Here is a 22,384-nt window from a genome sequence, read left to right on the forward strand (position 1 = left end):
CACATCAAAATTTCATAAATCCCGCCTCAAGGAACCCGTGCACATTCCAAGCAATACGGAATAGTAGTATAGTACATTGATACTATTGAACTTTTCTTTAAAATTGATCTTACTAATTATCCGGACTTTAGTTACACTTTGTTAAACTGTACTTGAATAATTTCATGCGCAAAATAGTAACAATGACTGGGGTTTTCCACGACTTCCGTTCGTTTCAGAGTTCCTGAGGTGTATTTTGCTATTTATTGGCGCCAAATGGCTACAGTAAAGTTATTCGACAATACGGTTGGTAGTAGAATGTATAATCCGTAATTGATACTAATGAATCTCTGGAAATTCGCTTGAACGAACGGTGAAACAATGTATAAAACCTCTGAAATATTGAGGCCAAACGGTAACCCTTATCGTTTGCCGACACGCGAAACCAACGGCAGTGTTGAAAAACATGTTGCTGCAGAAGAAACCTCAAAATCTTGCTCACCAACTGAAACTTCAGAAAGGCACGAAGAATATGAATACCTTGATTTGGTGCGACGAATTCTCCGAAGTGACACGAAAAGGGGTGATCGCACTGGGGTTGGAACTTTGTCTATTTTCGGACCCCAAATGCGGTTTAGTCTTAGAGATGGTAAGAGCTGCGCATCACAAATATTACTGTATTATTATTGCACAAAGATGATTTCTAATTGATGTATTGCAGGTGTTTTTCCACTCTTGACTACAAAATGTGTCTTCTGGCGTGGCGTTGTCGAAGAACTTCTATGGTTCATTAGAGGATCAACGGACGCCAGAGATCTCTCGAGTAGAGGTGTCAAAATTTGGGACGCCAACAGTTCTCGATCATTCTTAGACACCTGCGGTTTTACTAATAGAGAAGAAGGCGATCTTGGGCCAGTCTACGGCTTTCAGTGGAGACATTTTGGTGCTAAATACAAAGATATGCATACAGATTATACAGGAAAAGGTATGAACTCGTGACATTATATATTTTTCTTACGGTAGAACCCGCAATCTATAATTTTATATAATTTGTAGGAAAATTAATGATGGTGGACTTCACTAGGTTACAGGCTGTAGTTTAGAAAACCGCATCATCTTCAAAAGTCTACTTCAGCTAAATTATTTTTCCAAACTGTCGGCAGAATTGATCAGAAATTTAGAAATTCAAATTTATCTATTGAAACATTCAAGTAGTTTGTCAATTCTTTAATTGAATAATTAAAAATAATATTTCAACTGTTTTAGGAATTGATCAACTGAAAGATGTTGTGGAAAAATTGAAACATTCACCAGATGACAGGCGAATCATAATGTGTGCCTGGAATCCAGTGGATATCCCAATAATGGCTTTACCACCTTGCCATTGTCTGGTTCAGTTGTACGTGTCTAATGGCGAATTATCGTGTTTATTGTACCAGCGGAGCGGGGATATGGGTCTGGGTATTCCTTTTAACATTGCCAGTTATTCTCTACTCACTTATATGTTGGCCCATGTCACAGGATTGAAGGTCTGTCGCGGTTTGATTTCTTTGCGTTACAATTGTATTATGGTGGTAATGCAAAATTTTCATGTAATCTTAACTTTCACAGCCTGGTGAGTTTGTACATACAATTGGTGACTGCCACGTTTACCTGAATCATATTAATGCCCTAGAACGACAGATTCAACGGACACCAAGACCGTTTCCCAAGCTGAATATTATCCGAAAGGTTGATGATATTGATGCGTTCAAGGCAGAGGATTTTGAACTAATCGGGTACGATCCTCACCCAAAAATAGCCATGGATATGGCTTTGTAAAAGAACTGGTATACTAATTTCGTTCCTAGGGTCTAAAAAGTTCGGTAATAACCAAATGAATACCTAATGGAGCTAAAATCGTTAATGTTATTCAGAGGAGAATCAGTATTTTTCTATACGTTCTTTCTATTGCATAATGTATCAATGACATATCTTGTATGAAATGATGTGTATTGTTTAATACAGTAATTGGGCTGCTAGTTGATCGTCAATATTTTATTTCCGTCATTATTCCTTTTCAAATTGTTCAAAAAGTATTACCGAAGTACCCATAGAATCACGTGCTATAATATATTTTTTCATGTATACTTTATTTCCTAATAAAAATTATATATTTAATAAACTCATTTCTTAATATGTATTAAGACTTAGTGAAAATCACTCAAGTATACAAATCTCATTTCATAATTATATTATACAATTACTTTGAATTATCGTGAAGAAGAGATATACCTTTAAAAAACCGAAGCACATGCAAACATACTGTAAGTATAAAGAATCTCAAGTTTTAAAAATTACAGGTTTCATTAAACAGGAATCAAGAGTGTGAGTTTGATTAGCGCTTACATTATTAGACAGGAATTTAGCAACACAGGTTGATCACGCCTGTGAAAATTAGCATGCGACAATCCCCTGTGTCAAAATAAAATTGATACCTTGAGATGGAATTACAAGTTTGGAGACTAACTGATCGCAGTTTAAATAAGGTCAAAACTTGACAACGAATGTGTGGTAAACCATAATAAAAATTCCATAGCCATAGTAGCAAATTCAACAGACAATATTTCTGGACATTTTCGTTTCTTATCAACAATTCAGGCATTGCAGACAAGAGAACAAAGGCTAGCACATTTGGACGTCATTGGCCTGCGAAGTACTTAATTGGTGTAACTGTTGAGTGACTGCCAATGTGCCTCCTTCACACACAGTTATTATGACCCAGATTACGTCTGAAACAAACGTTCAAGGAAATTCACCAAAAGAGATCATTTGTCCCAAAATAATGTGAAATGTTCTTATGCTGTTGACAAGATATCAAATTTTTCATTCAACGTTGAATCCTACCACCAAAGTAAGAGCCCGTTGACGTTGCCATTCTCCATTTACTTTGGTAAACCCCAGGTTCTGCTGGACTCACTAATTCCACGCTCAGCTCGAGAATAGTCTTTGGTGCTACGCAAGGAACAGCTACAGGGCTGGAATCTCCCATTTTTACTCCGCCTGTATGCTGTAGATAAACTCCTTCAGGCCAAGCTTCAGTTCCTGTATTTTGCACTTGCCAAGATTTGCGAAACTTTGTATTAGGGGGGACCGATTCACCCTCGCCAATGGTAGAATCACATATCAAACCCATTGAAGGTAGTTTGAATGGGGATTCAAAATCAAAGTAGCTACATATTGCTGCCTGAAGATTCCTGTTGCAGAATGAAATACAGTTAAAAAAGTAATTTTACCCCATAACTAAAACAATGTTTACAAGCTGTATAAGATGGGAGGAATCTTTATCTCATAAGTGATAAGTTAAAGATTAATGGAGCATTACAAAATACGGCCATCGAAATAATGAGGTTAGGTTTCTCTAGCGTCGTGGTTTCGCCAAGTTTCTGCGATTACTCCTCTCATATATTTTTCCATACGACGGTAGAGGTTCTGAGGAAGATTTTTACCAATTATTCATATCCAAGAAAAAAGCTGCCGTTGCCTCGTTGAGGTGGCTACCAGCCAATAACCTTTGAAGCTGTTTCACCAGGTCATCTTTGTCCGTCGTACCCAAACAGCTGAACTGTTGTAGCAAATTTTGATCGAATTCGTTGTCCACATCCATATTTCTCTCCTTTTATTTACTCGATTGATCCATCAACAGTGTTACGCAATTCAAAATGATGCACTCGTGTTATTTTAGTTTGACAATACCGAGGGTATAAATTTTTAATGTCATCCTTCGCGCGACGTGACTGTGACGTTCGTTTCGTTTACCGTCTTATCCTAACTAGTCCTGTCCCGCTGTCCTGTCCTGTCCTCTATGCCTGTTTGCTTTACCTACTTCGCGGTCGAGCCGAAGGTTGGTCAGACGACCCCTCGCAACGTTTACAAACGAGCTTTCAAAACGAAAAAAATTATTAGAAAAAATTTTTTGCTCCGCGGCAAATATCTGCTTCCAATAGTTTTCGAACGTGAGCACGTAGCTTCTTTTTTTCTTTTTTTTTTTATCAGAGACCAGGGTCGCTCATTAGACAGTCAAAGGTCAAGTTGTTATCGCGCATGAGAGAAACGTACCGAACTAATCATTTAGGTGGGCACAAGGAAAAATGTCAGAAATATATTATACATATTTTTCCAATCATTGAGACGTGATCTTCAGATGGCAATTGAGCCTGTGGTGCCTTTTAAGAACGACTTCTGCGTGCAATGCAATGCCCCATTAAAATTGACTCGAATATATGTGACACCGTCAAATTAACGGTGGCGACTAATGTAGAATAATTATACCTCAATCAAAATAAAGATTTCTATTAAATTTCAATTTCGAGGAATAAATGCCCGCTTGTGGTACTTCCTTACCGATTGAAGGGCAGACTGTTGATGATGCAGATTTCTGCTATAGCGTGCGTAATGCACAACGAGTTGCAGACGATGTGACGTAGGCGCGCTCGGTTCGTCTACGCACCTTGCGCATGATCCGCAAGTACGCGCCGCGCAAGAGAAGAAATACGAAACAATCGACAGTCGAGTAAGAAGTCCAGGGTGCATGCGGATGATATTAAAGCGCGTCGATGGTGTCGAGAAAAGAAGAAACGCTTACGTGTTTTCAATTAGTAGACTGTAAAATATTTGTCGAGTACCGTTAATGAACGGTGAGCAGGAAAAAAAAAATCGATACAAATAAGATCCGGGTATAATTGAAGAAACGAAATGGCATCCTCGTAACAATTATTGTCACTAGTTGAAGTTAAAACTTGATACAGTGCTCCGCGTCCGATATACAGATATATATAAATACGTAACTATAAATATTCCTTAAAGTATAAGCTAATTATAATTCGGTTGTACGGATAATTGATCAAGGTTAATAAGAAAACGTTGGAAAATCCTTATGATGATTGGGCCGTCGTCGGGAACGAGCGGCGCGATGCCCAATCGAGAGACAACCGAATCATCGGGTGTGAGGGCGAAAAGAAAGGTATTCGACGATTTGGGCATGGATCATTTTTGCGACGACAGCTGCCAAAGCGATAACAAACGTTATCATTTAACCGAGTTGTCTTCGAACGGCGTCCACGGTATTTACGGCGGTTCTTCGTCGACAATTTCAAGCGAAAAATCGGTATCCCCGTCCGTAACATACGTGCCGAATGCAGGGATCTCACCAATGTCATCCGAAGACATTTCTAGCTCCGGTTCGATGGCGAGGCTCGAGGTTTTGGTGGTCGACGGTAACTGGGATGAGTCGAGTATGAGCACAAACTTGACAAGTTTGTCCAGCCACCATTCAAACGTTATAAATTCGACCGTTCTCTCCGACATCCAATCACTGCAGGATAATTACGGGACGATGCCTAATTACTGGAACACGGCGAACGTATCAAATGCGAACAACGTTAATCAGACACCCGAAGTATTCATACCCCAGAACACGCAGCCTGCAGAGGATCAGGAAAATGGAAATTTATCCTGGTTGCTGGATTTTAAACTCGACTCACTGATCGAGGCACCGGAAGAAAAATTTTCGGTTCTTGGCTCGCGAGACAATCAAAATGGTAATTTTTCAACAAAGTGATATCTCGACCTATTTTCTGTTTTCATTTATTTTATTTTTATTTTTTTCTTAACATTTGTATACGTTATTGTAAACAATCGTTCGCTTACAATCTTTGTCATCCATCTACGGTCACTCAAAGTGTGGAATGTTTGGCTTCTCATGAGTGAAACACATCGAAGAAAATATTTTTCATTGAATTCGTTTGTTAAGATATTGCAAAAGTTGAATGTTACACACACCGCAGCGACATATAGTTAATCGAGACCACGGTGTGATCCAGCGCTTTATCAGAAAAGATCGAGGGAAACGACGAAGCATTTTGCATTAAAACTGAAGGACTTCAAAGCTTATTACAGTCTATTCATTTGAGAATTAATTCGTGCGCGAACAAGTGCATAACATATATCACTGCTTTGATAATCATCGTTAAGAGATATTTAATACGCACATGTACCGATCAGCCACGAACGAAATGTATCAAACGATAATAAACATTAACGTTGCAGTAATTCCGATCAAAAACTGACGTGAAAAATTCTATACTCTTTGCAAAATCGCGTGCAGGTGTGTCGAACGTCAGCAATAGATTTATGACGAACAAGATGAGCACCGGATCGTCGTCCTCGTCGTCAGGGTCGGTGTCTAGCTTCGTGCACGAGATCAGGAGACCCTACACTCACGCCGGGCTTTCCTCCGGGCCCGGAAATTTGCACGGACATATACAAAATGAAACAAACTCATCGTTGCCCAACAATTACAACGCGGTAAATGAGGCTCGAAATTTGGGAGCTGGTCGTTATGGTGGTCCAAAGAAACCGCCTTTTACTTACACCGAGCTGATAGAGCACGCATTACAAGAACGGGGAGAACTAACCGTCTCTGCGATCTATCAATGGATTTCGTAAGTGTACCATATATTGTTGTTGTTGTTGTTGTTGTTGTTGTTGTTGTTGTTGTTGTTGTTGTTGTTATTACTACTACCAGTATCTACTAATTTGTGTTTTATGTTGATACTCGATTCGAGCGCTACTATGTAATGTGCGCAGCATTGTATCGGATAAAACGAGAACGAAAAACTGGTAATATCCTCCAAATGATGATACATATTATCATATCTTAAAAATCTATAATTACGCTTTAATGCTGTTGTAAATCACAGATTACGAGACATCTTTGAAAAAAAAAACTAGCGTGAGAGGAAATAACAAGCTCAGTACTGTAATTTTCATTTCACATCCATGCTGTTTAATTAATATATTTGGAAGATGCAAAGACTTGGACGAATTATATATTGTATAATACGTCATTTGTTATATTATAACGCGATAATATTTTCTCCGCTTTACACTCAAAGCATTACCGCGTGAATTTTTTATTTTTTATTTTATCACTGCGCGTGTCGTTTCCATTTTACACTAAATGTCGCATAGCTAGCTATCTTCTACAAAAAAACGATTCGTTCGCTGGCACGGTGCAGTTACGCGATCAAGGGGCAAGAATCAGCTCGGTTAGTCGAGGATGGTACTACTTGGTACCGGTACGTCCTACTACCACCAATGTGCACCCCTTTAACCCGAAGGCTTGGTACCACCTGGTACAAGTAAATCCCACCCTGGTCCCCTTCTCATCCCCTTCCTCGAGCTTGGATTTGTTCGATCCGTCTTGAGCTTTCGAAAGTTATGATTTGCGCATTTTCCTGCGCGATGCCTTACACGGCGTTGCAGAGTTGGATTTTTAAACGCACACATATAAAGAGGAGTGTGTAGGATCAACGATGAATTCAAATTTTTAAGTAACAATCTCAAATTACACTGCGCAAGATCTCGGCTTCGTTTGCCAGTGGATGGAATTGAAGAAGCCACCCTGTTAAAAATTTTGTCTTCTTAATTCCAGATTTCGATTAGGAATTTAATTTCATACTGACTATGTCAAAGATTTGCGAAACACGATATAAGCACGAATAAATAAATATAGCTTTTTCAAACGACGCGAATGTACATACATGTTTAATCTTGACACAAGGCGTAATATTGGGAACCCAATAAACGGACACCGATGAACCGTTTCGATTACTTTTTATGGAAAATCGTCAAGATCTCGGATTACGGAATTTGTTTAAGTTAACAGGCGATCGCGGATGCTGCAGAAGTAACAAGGCTCGAGGTTACGGGATAGATTGTCATCTCGATTGGCAATATAACGAAAGCCAGAAAGTTGTAGGTACATGACAGGAGGTGCTCGGGGTAGCTGATAACGTTTAAAAATCGAGTTTATCAGCCTTTCGAACGATTATTTCTCTATCTTGTATGCGACAGATGGCTTGGATCACCTGCCCTCGATAATTGATTACCATTTTCAAATATATTGCCGCAATGAGTATACACGACAGGATAAACTACAAACCAACGGTAGATGAGCCTGTGACATCTATACACATATACATAGTTACACATGCCTGAACAACATCAGTGAGGTAGTGCGTATGTGCAACTAAAGAACAAAAAATATACATACGTATAAAACATCCATATGTATACCAAGAATCAATCGAGTCGAGGAATTCTTTCAAAACTTTATTTTGATCATCGCACATCACAAAGGTTGAAAGAAAAACGTGACCATTGGCGTCATGTATAAGATTCGCCCGCGTGAAACGCACGTGCATCGACACGCGACAAGAAGACGGCCCACAGCACATATCCATATTAGTAATTGCCGAACGCGTAACCGACCGTGACGTCCCGGTACGAGAGCAAGCAGGTGTAGGGCAGGTAAAGGAAATTACATTCAGAATCGGCTACGCGCGGTACAAGGGTGATTTTCCAAACGATTAAAGTGGGGACCAGGGACCGGCGACCGAAGGGGGTGCTAGCGTGTGCCTGTCGCCTCCAGAGACCTTGCTGCGTGGTTTGACGCCCCTAAAAAATCCCGAAGAAAGGAACTTGTGAAAGAATCCTTGAAAGGTTCGATGAACTCGGTAGCTGATTTATCCTGGATCCGATGTCTTGTTCTTTCTCCATTGCAATACGATTCCTATTCGAAATATTATAATTTTCTGCAACAGATTTTGTGTATTACATGTGTTGATTTTCGTTTCTAATTACTTGATCTTTTTTTATTTTTTTTTTTGCTTGTTCCAGAGAACATTTCCCTTACTACAAAAGCAACGATGATCGCTGGAAGAACTCTGTACGGCACAATTTATCGATAAATCCTCATTTTCGTAAGGGGTCGAAAGCACCTCACGGAGCCGGCCACCTCTGGGCAATAGCTAATCGAGGAGAGACAAGACCTCGACAAATTACGCCGATGGGAGGCAGTACTTTGACGCGGCAATTTGTAGCGAAAAACGGGCAAGACAATAGTTATCGAAAAAACAGCAATAATTTACGGTAAGTGTTGAACGTAATTTCGTGTAAAAAATAAACTAAAGAAAATGGCCGGAAGATTTTGACATTTTTTTTTTATCATTTGAGCGAGAATTTTTATTTCTTGTATATGTTTAAAATACGATTGCAGGTCTCAGCTGATCAATCAGGTTGTTACAATGGACGAAATCGCGGCTGCAACAGCAAGCATTCAGCAACCCGAAGAGAATAACGAAATAATTAATACTGTCACTCTGGAGCATTGCGCTGAGCAAATACTTAGCGGGATAAAAAGAGAAGTTGAGGTGCAATACCTTGTGCCTATGGTTATACCGAATAACGGCGACCACAATACTATCCAACAAAATCAGCAGAATAGTCAATCGGAGCAACACTATCACCTCAAAGAAACTGGTAAATGGAATAAAAAATCTCTTAAACATACCAAGTAGAGTTAGGCAAAAGTTATTCCAAGAATATGGGCCTGTAGAAAATAAGCACAAATTCCTTCCTCTTTATATCTCAAATATTGCCTTTCCTCAGACTTTCTAAACCCAGTATCCAAAGAAGTAGTGGCAGAAGAGTGTGGACTAATTGGTGAGGGTTATCTGGTAACGGACCTAAATCCGACGACTCTAGGGCTGAATATGGTGGAATCGGAAACCATTATGCCAGAGAATCTTTTTGGTGAAGAACTGAGCTTCCAGTTTTATGAATTGACATCCCCGTCGCAGCTGCAATCAGCCTGACATACAGAGAAGGGAAAAATCCGTGTAATTCTTCTGGAGGAATCATGGATCCAGGACGTTCAAATGGTGGATAATTTTGATACTGGTTTATCCTTGAAACAAGGGGGTCTCTCGGTAATCCTAAATTCTGGACTCAAGGACTTAACTGCCTGCACAGACATAGCGGACAATCAAAACACGACGTGCATTTTAAACAACAAGAGCTGATCGTCTAAGTACCCTCAATTCACTTTACTTCACCTCTGGCGCATACACCAGTCTATTATTTATTTAAATATTCAGTACCGTGGCTGATTTGTAAAGTATGTTAATCAGTTTATGTTCACTCTCATTCGTAGCCAAACCAATGCGACGTACAGTGCCTGGATGTGTCTTGAAACATAATTTATTATTAAATATTACTATGATGGTTTCTCCTAGTCCCTACAAAAAACTGTGTGTAATGTTTTTGTATTAGCAAAGAAAATATAACATTTACAATTTCACAGATGCATCAAATTTATTAAATACAAGCTCCTGTTACCGCATTTCTTGTCAATCTACGTATTGCCTTTCATTTATTTCTGTACAACACTTCGGGAATCACTCAGCATCTTCATTAACTTCATTATCTTGTCTTTTATTTCCTTTTGTTTTCTCCTCTTTATTTTTTTTAGCAAGCTTGGCCATCAACTGCTGTTCTTTGGCTTGTTTTTTAGCCAACTTCTTCTGTTTTCTATCCTCTTTGTCTTTCTGAGCAAGCATCTCCTTAAATCTCTCATCATTGGGATGGATTTTGTAGCCAAAATGACGTCTGACTTCTTCTATCAGACGTTCTTTTCTCTCCCTGGCTGCCGCTATCTCCGCTTCTTTCTTAGCTATCTTGGCATTTAAGTCTGCAGTCCATTTATCTAGTTTCATTACATTTTGAGCTACAGCTTCATCCCTATATTAAGAAAATAAAAAATGGTAATCCTGATAACAACATGTGGTTTTCAGACACAAAATTTTCCTTATCGATTGTATTCATAATCTGAATGCATTACCTGGCTCTGATACTTTCTGCCAACTCAACATTCTTCTTGGCGATCTTATCCCACATTTCATAAATTGTTTCTGGGTATAAGACTGATTCATATTCCTTCCTATCTGCAACTTCTTCCTTCGTCGGCCAGGCAATTCCAATAGGTACGTTGCTAGCCTCTATACCGTACCTTCCAACTATTCTTTGCTTATATTTAACTGAGGTATGAAAAGACTGTATTGGATCATATTGAGGACATTTGTCAAACAAAATGTTTCTGTGAGGAGCATTAAGCCTGGACTTGTTTCTCTTTTGCTCAATTTCTTCCTCGGTCAAACCTTGGGTGCCTTCGGGTAAGTCGAATTGCTCGTTCAGTGTTTCAATATCGAGATCATCTTTGTTAGACACTTCGTCGGCATTTGTTGCAGCGAATCTTCTTGAAAATATTCTTGGTAGCAGTGAAGCGACGCACCCGTTACGAGATAACATCACATTCATTTTTCACAGCCTTAAGACACGGCGACTTCGTAAGTTTTGAACGAATTCTAACCTAAGTTTTAACCTCAAAAAAGCAGGTTATGACACAAACAGATCTTCAATGGCAAGTGTTGATTATCAGTTTACCGTTATTTCCATATCATGGAGATTGAGATATCTAATTTTTCTATAGATATTTATAATGCTGTCTAGTTTGATAATAACTATTGATTTATTATCGAAAACAACAAGTTTTAATCATCTATGATTCCGTAGACGATGGCCGACGAGAAAATGCTGTTCTGCTACTGACTGAGACATAGATGTCCCCACGAGGCCTGCGAAGTTTGCATTTTCACGAGCAGCAAAAATGCAAGGTGCCCTAGATTATCCAGGTCAAGACACGCGCGTTCCAGTTTTTCTCACTACAACGTGGGCAAAACTTTCTATGCGCGTTCGCCCAAAAAATATCAAACTTACATTACCGCATCAACCAATTTTTTGAGGTTAAGCATTAAGGAGTTGCGCCCTTAGTGTCCTAACGTTCACCAAATAAATAGAGGCACGTATATATTTTGAGGTTAATCATTGTGACAGGTCAGGAATCAGAACTACACCGAGTGCTTTCCATTTAGAGCACAGCGTGACACGGTGTACAAATTTCTATTGTAATCGGCCAATCCGGGCAAACAAATAGACCAGAAATGTTTACACCGTGTGATATTGTGCTCTCAACGGAAAGCATTCATTGTCATACGAAACTTTTGACGCATTCTCACTAATTTTTTTGCCCACGCGTGTCTTGACCTGTCTAATCTAGGGACCTTGCAAAAATGCTGCCACAGTATCTTTCTATCTAGTTTTTTGCCAATAGAAATGCCAAGAAAATAGGTAATTCACATTCGGCGCGTACCGCGTATATATATATACATATATATATATATATATATGAAGGAGGATAAAAAAGGTAGCTACGTAAGCGAAATTTGCCAGGTGATGAGAAATTAGAATTTTTTTCACAACGTTAAAGTGTGTTTAGTTGGAAGGAAACATTCGAAAATTTTCAAGTTATTTTGAATGACCCAATTTCCGAATTAAGTTTGTTCTATGTGTCCACACGAAGTACTAGTCGGGACAATTCCTATAATTTTCCATGAATTTCCGACAGTTGCAGTCTGACTAGAAACTTGAGGTGTTCGCCTGCATAAGGTTGCATAGCATCAGGTTGGGAATCCTCCGTTTTTACCGTCATTTTACTACATGAATTTTTATTCATTTATTTGCATCGACTCGATTGTCATGTCATATTTGGCCAATAAAATCCATCCTTAGGCCTTCCTCTTCATCTCAACAGAGATAGCCAATTGACAGTTTCAACTGTTACAAATAAGATTTCAATTCAAGCGTCGTATGTTGTCAAGTTCGTGTAACTCCTTTTCATAAAGGTATTTAACTGCGAATAAAATTAACATTTTATAGATAAACTTTGAATCTAAATCTTTTCAGCATAGACATATTTATATTATAATTAAATAATTAATTTATGCTAAATTTAACCTGTAAACACTTTTTTCCTCAAACTCATTCTTATAACTTTCTTAGTAATACTATTTTATTAATGTCAGGTAAACCCAAGGCACATTATTTTAAGCTTGGAGGAATATTGCTGACCGACTGTGACAATTAAAAATTTTTATCCACCAAAGGCTAGGACCAAAACGACGGATCAATTCTGATTAATTTTGCAACAGCAAGAATTCGTAAGAAATAAGAATGTCACCACGAGGACCAAAAAAATCGTATGTAGAACCATAACTCTTTCTCTGAATTTATTTTGTATTTCGTACAACAGGGTGAAAATTATGAAATTAATATTATCAAATATATTATTTCAGCGGCCTGACGGTAGTTGGTATGGCTCCAGAATTGAAGCTCAAACCTTATAGGATACCGAAGGATTTGCGAAAAGTTTTTGAGAACGGGATGAAACACTTTACTGAAATTAATGATAAACAGGAAGTTTATTTGGAAATGATAAAAAAAGTGATCAGCGAGAGGGATATTCAATCCTATTCTTACATCAATCACCTGAAACTGCTGTTGTACATGGAAGAATATAATAGAGAGCTTGAAATGAAAATGTATGATTTGAAAGATCAAAAAATAAAAAAATGCCTCAGTGGACAAGACTTTCAAATTTACGTGCCAGGACTAGGCGAAGACCGACCGTCATTGCAGTTATATGACGAAGTTCTATTGCGTAAAACAGACGACAGTAATTGTTGGATTTCATCTATATCTTTCATCGGTGAGAAATACGTGAAAATCGTAGCGCCGGCCAAGTAAGTAAGGCCTCTATTTCCACTTGTGAGCAATTGATCAGCATGCTGAGTTATATACTCCATTATCCGATATAATGATTTAAGAGATATTGAAACTGATTGTCTAATTGCATTATAGATTTTCCAAGAAATTTAATGAAGAAAACCTGTATGATATCAAATTCTTGTTACCAAGGAGAACTTTACAGTGTAGTCACTATGCCATTGAATTAGTTGAAATAAATCAGTTAGTGCCTGCTTTGTTCCCAGAAATCAGAACCTGCTATAACAACTTATCCAAGTAAGTTTCTATGGACAGTAATAGGAAAATAAAAATTCATCAATGGGTTGATCAGTATTTAACAGAATATAATACTTCAGATTTAAGACTGAGCTTTGTATAATTCAGTATTTGTGCTCATGTTTGAAATTTTCAGAGAACTTACTTGGTTTGATAAGAATATTGCCACTAATGTCGAACAGAAACAAGCGATTCGTAACATTATCGCTAGAACGGCCCATCCAGCCCCTTACATTTTATTTGGCCCTCCTGGAACTGGAAAAACAGCGACCCTTGTTGAAGCTATTTCTCAAGTAAATATTTCGTTTAAGAACAAATTGAAAGTAATATTTTGAAACGAACAAGCTTCTGATATTATTTGTTTCCATTATGAGTCATGAGATTAAAATTTGTATTTTTAATGTAACATTACACGAGGAAACAAAATTCAGCTACTTTAGCTATTTGAGGTAATGTACGACAAAAAAAGGCAATCATTACTTAATATACCTATATTTGATGTCAAATTGAACAGATATGGAAACTCAACCCTTCGAATCATATTCTGATTTGCACACCATCGAACGCAGCTGCAGATGAAATTTTAAAAAGGTTATTGAAAAACATTCCTGAACAAGACGTTTATCGCATGTATGGGTCGTCACGAAACTGGTAGGTCCTTTCTCTCAAGTAGGCAACTAATTTACCTCTACAGCAAGCCAGTCACTACAAACGAAGGTATTTTATATTATGGATAATTAACAGGGATGACGTGGACGAAGAAATCCAACCGTGCTCTAACTTTGTCGATGGGGAAAAGATATTTTTGCCAAAGGAACTCCTCATGTTGAGGCGTATTGTAGTGGTTACTCTTATGTCATGCGCTAGGTATGTGTTAATTTACTCTCATTGTAGTTTATGAGGATGAAGTTCACAATGTTAATATAACAATAAATGGTAAATTGTAACAATGGCAAACGTACCCATATTTTTTAGATTCAACATCCTCAGATCGTTCTAAAGTTGCCTGATATTTTTGTTTTTCTGTTCAGTATTTCATTACATTAACGGTACTAACTTTAACCTCATTATGATTTTGGAGTGATAGATGTTTCCAGAGATTTATAGTTAATTTATAGTTGATGAGTTTGGTAATTATGGCCCGTTTTAAAATGTATTTATTTAATTGAATTTGCAGATTACTCGCGTTGAAATTGTGGGAAAACCATTTCGCTTACGTGTTTATAGACGAGGGGGGTCAGGCAACCGAACCTGAAACGTTAATTCCATTAGGTCTCATGAGCAGTGCCGATTCTTCCCATAAAGGACGCCTTCAAGGTCAACTAGTTATTGCTGGTGATCCAATGCAGCTGGGACCAAGCATTGCTATGAGAACACCAGAAACATTAGGTAAATCAACTAATTAAATCCAGTCTACTCGTAATAACGGCATATTCATAATGATTCGCAGTGGTTCCAACATCTTTCAATTTCATATTAAAACATTTATTTTCTCTTTAAGCAAAATCAATGTTGGAACGGCTAATGAAGCAATGCTCACCATACAAAAAAGATCAGTCTGGAAAGTATAACCCAAAATACATCACAAAACTTGTGCGAAACTTCAGAAGCAATAAATTTATACTACACGTACCCAACATCCTGTTCTATGATGACGAGCTTCAGCAGTGTGGAATAAGTGCAGATATAAATAGAGCACTGGGTTTCAAAAAATTGATAAACAAATCTTTTCCCCTTATTTTTCATGCTGTAAATGGGCAGGAATGTAGAAATTCCAACTCACCAAGGTGATTTGAAATTAATTACTTAAGCAAGAATTTTGAATCTACTCATGTGTGTGTTTTTCAAATTGTCTAACAGTATTTAACCAAGGAACAATTAAATTTACAGCATATACAACATGGCAGAGGTCAATGTAATAATGGTGTACCTCGAGAATTTGATTGGCACTAAACTTGGAAATCGCAAATTAGAACAAAAAGATATTGGCATTGTTACGCCATATAAACTTCAAAGAAATAAAATACATCAAGAGTTAGAAAAAAGAAATTGGGACGAAATATCTGTAGGAACTGTAGAAATCTTTCAAGGCCAAGAAAGGGACGTCATTATTATGTCTACAGTGAGATCGCTCATGGTTAAACACAACGGAAGGGAACATCTAGGCTTTCTATCAAATCCCAAGGTATGCTATGTGTAATAAAAACTTGCATTAACACCCTCGTTTTTTTTTTAGAATCCGATCACGATTGATAATTAACCTTTAACACTTACCTAATTTTAAACTTTTAAAATAAGTGTGCCTTAATGACGTGTCTTTTTTCACAGAGATTCAACGTAGCTATTACAAGAGCAAAATCTCTACTGATTACAGTAGGAAATCAACGTATCTTACAGGTCGACCCCTACTGGGATAAGTTAATAAAATATTGCAGGGATAATAATGCATACACTGGTGCACGTTTTTATCCTAAACAAAAACTTACGAACGGAGAGAAAAAGAAACTCATTGCCAAAAAATATGTTCCACAGCCAGTCAGTGATCAAGATTTCCAATTCCCAGACATAGACACTTCAGTCATCCATAAATTTGAAAACTGCCAATTCTCAGAGAATCTTATCCCAAGAAGGAGGGCAAGAATGCCAAGAGTCAACAAAGACCTTGCCTCTTCTCCTCAGTTCACGTCTGGTAAATATCATTTATGAGTCGTCAAAGAATTACATCTGAATCTTTTTAAAACATAGCGATGAATGGAATTTCTTTAATCATTTTTAATTTTTCTCTCTTCAGATTCTGGTGTAACCAGCGCGTCAAACAGTAATTCAACAACGGATTCAGAATTACAGGACACAGCCAGCAATTTTTCAAGTACCGATGGACATATACCGCCAAGCAAAAGTGGCAGCTTATCTTCAATTTCTGATCCATCACCAGCGGACGAAGTATTACATATTAGATCTATAAAAGATATTCTCGATACTAGTTTTGATCTCGATGATTCGAGTGAATCTACAACTTCTAGCAATGAATATGATCTTAATGATGTGTCACTGGGATTAGAGAAGATACGGTTATCGGACGTTTGATGTATAATTGTAAACGATTAGGATTTGAAATGTGATACATTATACTGTCTTAACCACGATGGTTCTCATGAAGTCACGTTTGGTGTTTCTTTGGTTGAGTATTCATGTACGGTGACGTCGTATGATAACATTTTTTAAATCTGTTAAACCTTCACCAAGAAATTACAAAAATAAGTTATTTCACTGTAGATTTTCTAATCATTTTGAATAATACGTTTTACTCGTGAGCGAAAATCTTGGAGGTTTGCGTATATTATTTATGGTGCGAAGTATACAACAGTGATGTTAAAACGAACGCATTTTCCTATGTTTGGCGAATAGGTTGTAGTGGTAAACGAACCTGGTCCAAAAGCACAAATTTTTTACGTAGATGAAATTACGTTTATAATATATAATTACTAATTGTAAGAAAGTTTAAGAAAGATACGAATGATTATATGATCGATTCTATTTAAAAGAATGTGATCTCTTTGATTCAATAATAGATTTCACCGTGTGTATTATCCGTAAACATACACAATATTCAATTTCTAGATGCTTACTGCTAAACAGTATATCATGACGCAGTCAAGGATCATAAACACTGAATCTTGGAAAATCACGAAATTTTATGATTTTCGTAAATTTAGAACTTCTCCGCATGTTTCATCAAAGTGGCTAGGGAAATACATGTGAATATTACCCGACTAATTATACTTAATATTATTATTGACTTTATACTCGCCATTATTATTGTTTCCTACAATCTGCTGTGTGACATTCATCATGTACGATGATAAGCTCCTATACACATTATTTGAAGTATTCGTTATTGAGGAAAAGAGATAGCGATAGAGATACAGATTTTTTAAAATTTAGGCTAGCATTTTGTGGTACCTTAGTCTTATATAGCCTATTTGGCATATTATGGTTTGAAAAAAATTTTACGCAAAATTTGTGTGTTATGTTAAAATCGCGAATATTCGTACCTAATGATAAGACGATTTTAATCACGTTCAATGAAACCCTCCAACATTTACGTCAAAGAGTTGAGCAACATTTCGCAACTGCTTTGTGTATACAAGTTATTTTTTATATGATGTATGACTTTATAATGTAAAAATTATTGCCCAGTTCATGGCATTACTTTTTTATATCGTTAAACTTATAACGACATCTTTTGTACTGGTTAAATAAGAGAATGTTACAAAAAAATAATTACGAGTGATTTTGTTGGATAGAAAACATACACTTTTCGATTGATTTTGAATGTTTCAACATTCGAAATCGATTAATCATCTCTGAAAGTCGACCTTTTGATGAAAGTCAACTTGTGGAAAAATTTTAATAATTATCGCATAGACTGAATTATCGATTTAATATATTTTATACAGGCGATATAAATCATACACCATGGTTATCAACTATTGACTAACAGTATAACCAGTACAACGGAATAATATTTTGAAAGACAGCGTTTTGATTGGTATTTTAGTATAGGTGCCAAGAGAAAGAATTTCTTTGCTACCTATCATCAGATGAAGATAAAAAAATCGAAAAAACATCACTTGAAAGTCGATCCCGATCGACTTGAAGCGAGTAGATCAATTCTGAATAATCGATTATTTTTACATGATTTTCAACGAAAAGTCGATTTTCTCGATTAAATTCAAAGTTGCCATCCCATCAATATTAGTTTCGCACGTATAAGTATGGTTTCGCACGGCGGCGGTATACACGGTGTACACCATTGGAATATAACACAATAGTGCAGCGGCAACTGGGTAGTGGAGATTCTGGCGAGGGGCGGGGATAGCTTGGAGGTGAAGTACTGTCTCTTTCCACTAGCGATTCCGCGTGCGTGGGTCAGTCGAGAGCAAAAAATAATATCACTGATTTGCAAAAGAAAACACGTGCGAAAGGGGTAATGAACGCCGGTGTACAAGTTTTTTGAAAGACTGTACCGGTGCAAGAGAGACAGCACTTCACCTCCGAGATCTCCAAGGATACTTCTCTCTCTCCGGAAATCCAGCCGTACTCACTTCGTGCAAACTTAACACACACTTATCAGTGCTATGCAAATCTCTATACGTACATACACGCTCGCAGCGCCGCCAGTAGACGTAACAAGAAAGCTTAAACCCCTAATAGCGCTACCTATGGCGATAATAAGAACTTTGGGCCCAGGAAATCATATATACCAAAACGTTACTCTATGTACATATACGACCACACATGCTTGATTCTGTATTGTTTTTTATGCACGAAGCCCGAGCCGTGCAGTGAGCGTTCCAGTCATGTTCCAGTATTATTATTCCAGTATGTATTTAACTCAAAGAGCACTAGACACTGACTACAGAGATCAGTGGGATTAGATAGAGATTACTGCGAATCAGTCATAATCCTCTTTTATAATCCGCTTTGCAGTGACGGCTCATTTATAACATGGAACTATTAGTAGAGTGACAAACTGCAGATTCTATTAAAGACTAATACCAATTGTAAAGTAATTTATTTTCCAATTGATAACTAAATAAAACAACGAAAACTACAAACGTGTCTGCAACCCCTTTACAATAGGTTAGAATATAATAAAATTCAGTATTTTATAGCCTTACTTTTCGCACGAAATATAATCTGATAAATTGAGAAGTTGACAACCACTAGTGAGTCTGTGTATCTTATTTTGATTTGACTTTCTGCATAAGCTATTTCTTTACCATTGATTAATTTACAGACAAGAGCGCTATGGATGATGTGGATGATGGTATTTGTAGTAGTAGTAGTTATAGTGAAGAGGATTGTCCAGTGTGTCTAAGGGCAGTTATGATGGATGCAAGTGATATAAGTGAATCTGAGATGGAAACACTGAGAGGAGATACAATTGGTGACACCTCGTATAGTGCCAAATGGACAATAAATGTCTTGATATCACTTTCAAATGTAAAAACTTTACTCAATCCAACATCTCTTACCTTATAATTTATCAAAGTCAATTCCTAACAAACAAGTCAAATTGTAAGTATTCTCTCGCCTGCTACTGTAATTGTTTCTCCAGGTATGCGAAACAGGATGGTCAGATACATTGGAATCCGAGCTTTGCCTCTTATGGGACATGACCACGGAAAAAGATGTGACGATATTTCTAGAAAAATGTGATTTCTTAAAAATTGTTGAAGTATCATTCAATGTTAGCAGTGAGCCCAGATTGACGGTTTGTTTATATTTTAATATCATCTAGTGCTAGCTATTCTTTTTATATATCACCTGATGACAATGATTTACTTTTTTTCTATTTACAGGAAATTCTTATGGGGATTCTTGGAAATATGTGTTGCCAGTCGAACCTGATACAAACTGTAGCAGAAAGACAGGAATTAGTTTCTTTGCTTTTTAATTTATTATCAACTGATGATCCGGAAACGCTAATTCAACTCTTAAGACTGTTGCGAGTTGCTGTATGGGATATTCAACTACAGGAAAGGAGGGATGTGATTTCACCATGGTTGGAACACTTCAAGAATTACGAAGTACTTGGATCATCTTTAGTTTTTATCCTAAACAGTTCAACCAATGGTAAATTTAATGGCCAATGGCTTTCTACAGTCAATCAATTCCTTCATAATTGTAATATCAACTGTGCTATATTTTACAGATGATTTACTAATAGCTGCTATAGATCTGATACAAGCAATTTCAACCACGGACTTGTCAGATGAAGACTTGATAGAATCTCTTATGGGTGTCGACGAACTACTTCCAGCTCTGATAGAATCATTCAAGCAATTGATACCCAAGCAAGATGGAAATCACACGAGATCAGAGCTCAGAGTTATTGAAAATTGGCTCACCATTCTGGACAATTTATTAGAAGACAATTACCTTATTTTGGGTGAAGAGCAATACAGTAATCATTTTGTTGGTGTCCTCGATATACTACTCAGGATACTACAGCCTTATGTAAAGTCTCACAATTTATTACCTTTGGATGAATTATCAGCCGTGTGTATACGCGACTGTGTGAAATTGATTCTAAGTTTCCAACAGCACAAATTACCCGTGGGGCCCGAATTCATATTTATCATAGTGACAATCCTGTTTTACCTGAAATCAGGTGAGTTATAAAATAATTTTCATGGGTTTAGAGAATTATCTTTGATTATGTTGTTTGTTTATAATTTTTTTTTTTTGCAGGAAACCAATCACCTGATTCAGAAACAGACAGCGACAAAAGTGAAAACAATGAGAGAGAACTTTCCGAGTATTTGGAGAAATATTGGTTTAAAATATTAGCTATGTCCGAAGTGGAACACCTGCAAGACGTTCTACAAATGTGTGAAGATAGTATCGTTAAATACATTATGGATACAACCATAACGCACCCACGAACGAGTACTGATATAATGGAGAAACTAATAATAGCGAGTGAATCTCTAAATTAGTTGAAAAATGATCAGTTATATTAATGTGTACAAAATAATATAGCAAAAATTTTTGTTTATCGATACCGTGTGCATTGTATTTTAAACAATTGCATAGAATATTAATTTATGAAATGATGAACCATAGAAGATCGAAATCCTATTATCAATAGAATATTACTTGTCTTTAATAAAAGATTCGTGTCCGAAGATGCTGAATATCTAATTACGCCTTGCGAAAATAGTATTATGTGCAAATACAAAGTACAAAAATATAAATTTCATAATCAATTCATAATTAAGAGAGTATAAATGTTTCAAGAAATATCTTGAGATATAATATTTACAAATATCGTAAATGCTGAATGTCAGGTATAAAATCATGCTATATTCGACTGAGATTACTTCCACTTGATCCTTGAAATCAAGGTTTCCAGAAAGCATGAGGAAGGTCAGAGATTTCAGGGAATTGTATTATGACTAAGTGGGCTGATTATAATGTTATATCATTGGAGTTGTCGAAAGAAAATTTGCCAAATTTCTCTGTTGAAACAAATAGTATTGATGATCTAGTTAAGAACACCAACAGTATTATCACTGATGTTATTAGTAAACATATTCCTAAGATTATGGTTGGGAATAGTACTTTCCCAAAATAGTTCTCCAAAGAGGTGATTCGTAATATAAAGGAGAAACAGAAAATGTGTAAATTTTATAAGTTTTATAAATCTGATTATTATCATGGCTTATTCAGGAAGTTGAGAGCTTTGTATAAAATTCTCTCCCAGAGAGATGAATCTAGCCTTGTTAGTGAAACCGAAGCAGCATCGACTGCCGACTGTAAGAAATTGTATAAATATGTTAGTTTGATAAACGGAAAAGGTTCGATTCCGGTAATAATGCATCATGATTGTGAAATCCCCGAAAATGGACAAAGTATAGCTAAACTGTTCGCATTAAAGTTTGGCAGTGTGTATAATGACGATGATCTGAGTGAAACTGTATCAAATTTTGATTATAATGATTGTATTGCTAATATTTCACTAACCAGGCCTGATAGTATACACCCATTTGAGGAAATGTATTATTTCAGAACAACATGGTTTCACAGGCCGTTG

The 22,384-nt window shown here is 37.0% G+C and overlaps 6 protein-coding genes across 16 annotated transcripts; 4 read left to right on the forward strand and 2 right to left on the reverse strand.

Annotated features, from left to right (window-relative positions):
• Nucleotides 1–109: 109 nt before the first annotated feature.
• Nucleotides 110–2,143, forward strand: LOC124184253 (thymidylate synthase). Its single transcript, XM_046573776.1, has 4 exons — nt 110–628; nt 701–964; nt 1,246–1,508; nt 1,591–2,143. The coding sequence occupies exons 1-4, from the start codon at nt 361–363 to the stop codon at nt 1,798–1,800; spliced, it is 1,005 nt and encodes a 334-aa protein (XP_046429732.1). The 5' UTR covers nt 110–360; the 3' UTR covers nt 1,801–2,143.
• LOC124184258 (protein ILRUN) lies at nt 2,093–4,056 on the reverse strand. Its single transcript, XM_046573782.1, has 3 exons — nt 3,468–4,056; nt 2,866–3,215; nt 2,093–2,750 (listed from the first exon to the last, which is right to left on the reverse strand). Exons 1-3 carry the CDS (start codon nt 3,623–3,625, stop codon nt 2,644–2,646), a joined length of 615 nt encoding a protein of 204 aa, XP_046429738.1. The 5' UTR covers nt 3,626–4,056; the 3' UTR covers nt 2,093–2,643.
• A 494-nt stretch (nt 4,057–4,550) lies between these two features.
• On the forward strand, nt 4,551–10,136 carry LOC124184262. The gene is made up of 5 exons (XM_046573786.1): nt 4,551–5,558; nt 6,125–6,461; nt 8,701–8,952; nt 9,080–9,342; nt 9,472–10,136. Exons 1-5 carry the CDS (start codon nt 4,898–4,900, stop codon nt 9,675–9,677), a joined length of 1,719 nt encoding a protein of 572 aa, XP_046429742.1. The 5' UTR covers nt 4,551–4,897; the 3' UTR covers nt 9,678–10,136.
• A 14-nt stretch (nt 10,137–10,150) lies between these two features.
• LOC124184257 (growth arrest and DNA damage-inducible proteins-interacting protein 1) lies at nt 10,151–11,467 on the reverse strand. The gene is made up of 2 exons (XM_046573780.1): nt 10,703–11,467; nt 10,151–10,602 (listed from the first exon to the last, which is right to left on the reverse strand). Exons 1-2 carry the CDS (start codon nt 11,176–11,178, stop codon nt 10,260–10,262), a joined length of 819 nt encoding a protein of 272 aa, XP_046429736.1. The 5' UTR covers nt 11,179–11,467; the 3' UTR covers nt 10,151–10,259.
• Nucleotides 11,468–11,500: 33 nt separating this feature from the next.
• On the forward strand, nt 11,501–18,051 carry LOC124184238 (putative helicase MOV-10). Of its 6 annotated transcripts, XM_046573718.1 has the most exons (13): nt 11,501–12,150; nt 12,326–12,602; nt 12,783–12,956; nt 13,053–13,499; nt 13,618–13,779; nt 13,916–14,072; nt 14,294–14,430; nt 14,524–14,646; nt 14,957–15,168; nt 15,281–15,566; nt 15,670–15,964; nt 16,108–16,468; nt 16,571–18,051. In XM_046573718.1, the coding sequence occupies exons 3-13, from the start codon at nt 12,931–12,933 to the stop codon at nt 16,864–16,866; spliced, it is 2,502 nt and encodes an 833-aa protein (XP_046429674.1). In that variant the 5' UTR covers nt 11,501–12,150; nt 12,326–12,602; nt 12,783–12,930; the 3' UTR covers nt 16,867–18,051. The 6 variants fall into 6 exon arrangements, with proteins under 6 accessions (XP_046429674.1, XP_046429676.1, XP_046429679.1 ...); XM_046573720.1 differs by lacking the exon at nt 12,326–12,602; XM_046573723.1 differs by lacking the exon at nt 12,326–12,602 and having other exon boundaries at nt 12,864–12,956.
• Nucleotides 18,052–18,528: 477 nt separating this feature from the next.
• LOC124184246 (protein saal1) lies at nt 18,529–21,476 on the forward strand. Of its 6 annotated transcripts, XM_046573761.1 has the most exons (7): nt 18,529–19,164; nt 19,583–19,788; nt 19,904–20,059; nt 20,148–20,421; nt 20,501–20,805; nt 20,893–20,959; nt 21,040–21,476. In XM_046573761.1, the coding sequence occupies exons 1-7, from the start codon at nt 19,143–19,145 to the stop codon at nt 21,285–21,287; spliced, it is 1,278 nt and encodes a 425-aa protein (XP_046429717.1). In that variant the 5' UTR covers nt 18,529–19,142; the 3' UTR covers nt 21,288–21,476. The 6 variants fall into 6 exon arrangements, with proteins under 6 accessions (XP_046429717.1, XP_046429712.1, XP_046429713.1 ...); XM_046573756.1 differs by having other exon boundaries at nt 18,538–19,164; nt 20,501–20,959; XM_046573757.1 differs by having other exon boundaries at nt 18,540–19,511; nt 20,501–20,959.
• The last annotated feature ends 908 nt before the right edge of the window (nt 21,477–22,384 follow it).

Source organism: Neodiprion fabricii, chromosome 6, assembly GCF_021155785.1.
Source record: "Neodiprion fabricii isolate iyNeoFabr1 chromosome 6, iyNeoFabr1.1, whole genome shotgun sequence".
Classification (NCBI taxonomy): domain Eukaryota; kingdom Metazoa; phylum Arthropoda; class Insecta; order Hymenoptera; family Diprionidae; genus Neodiprion; species Neodiprion fabricii.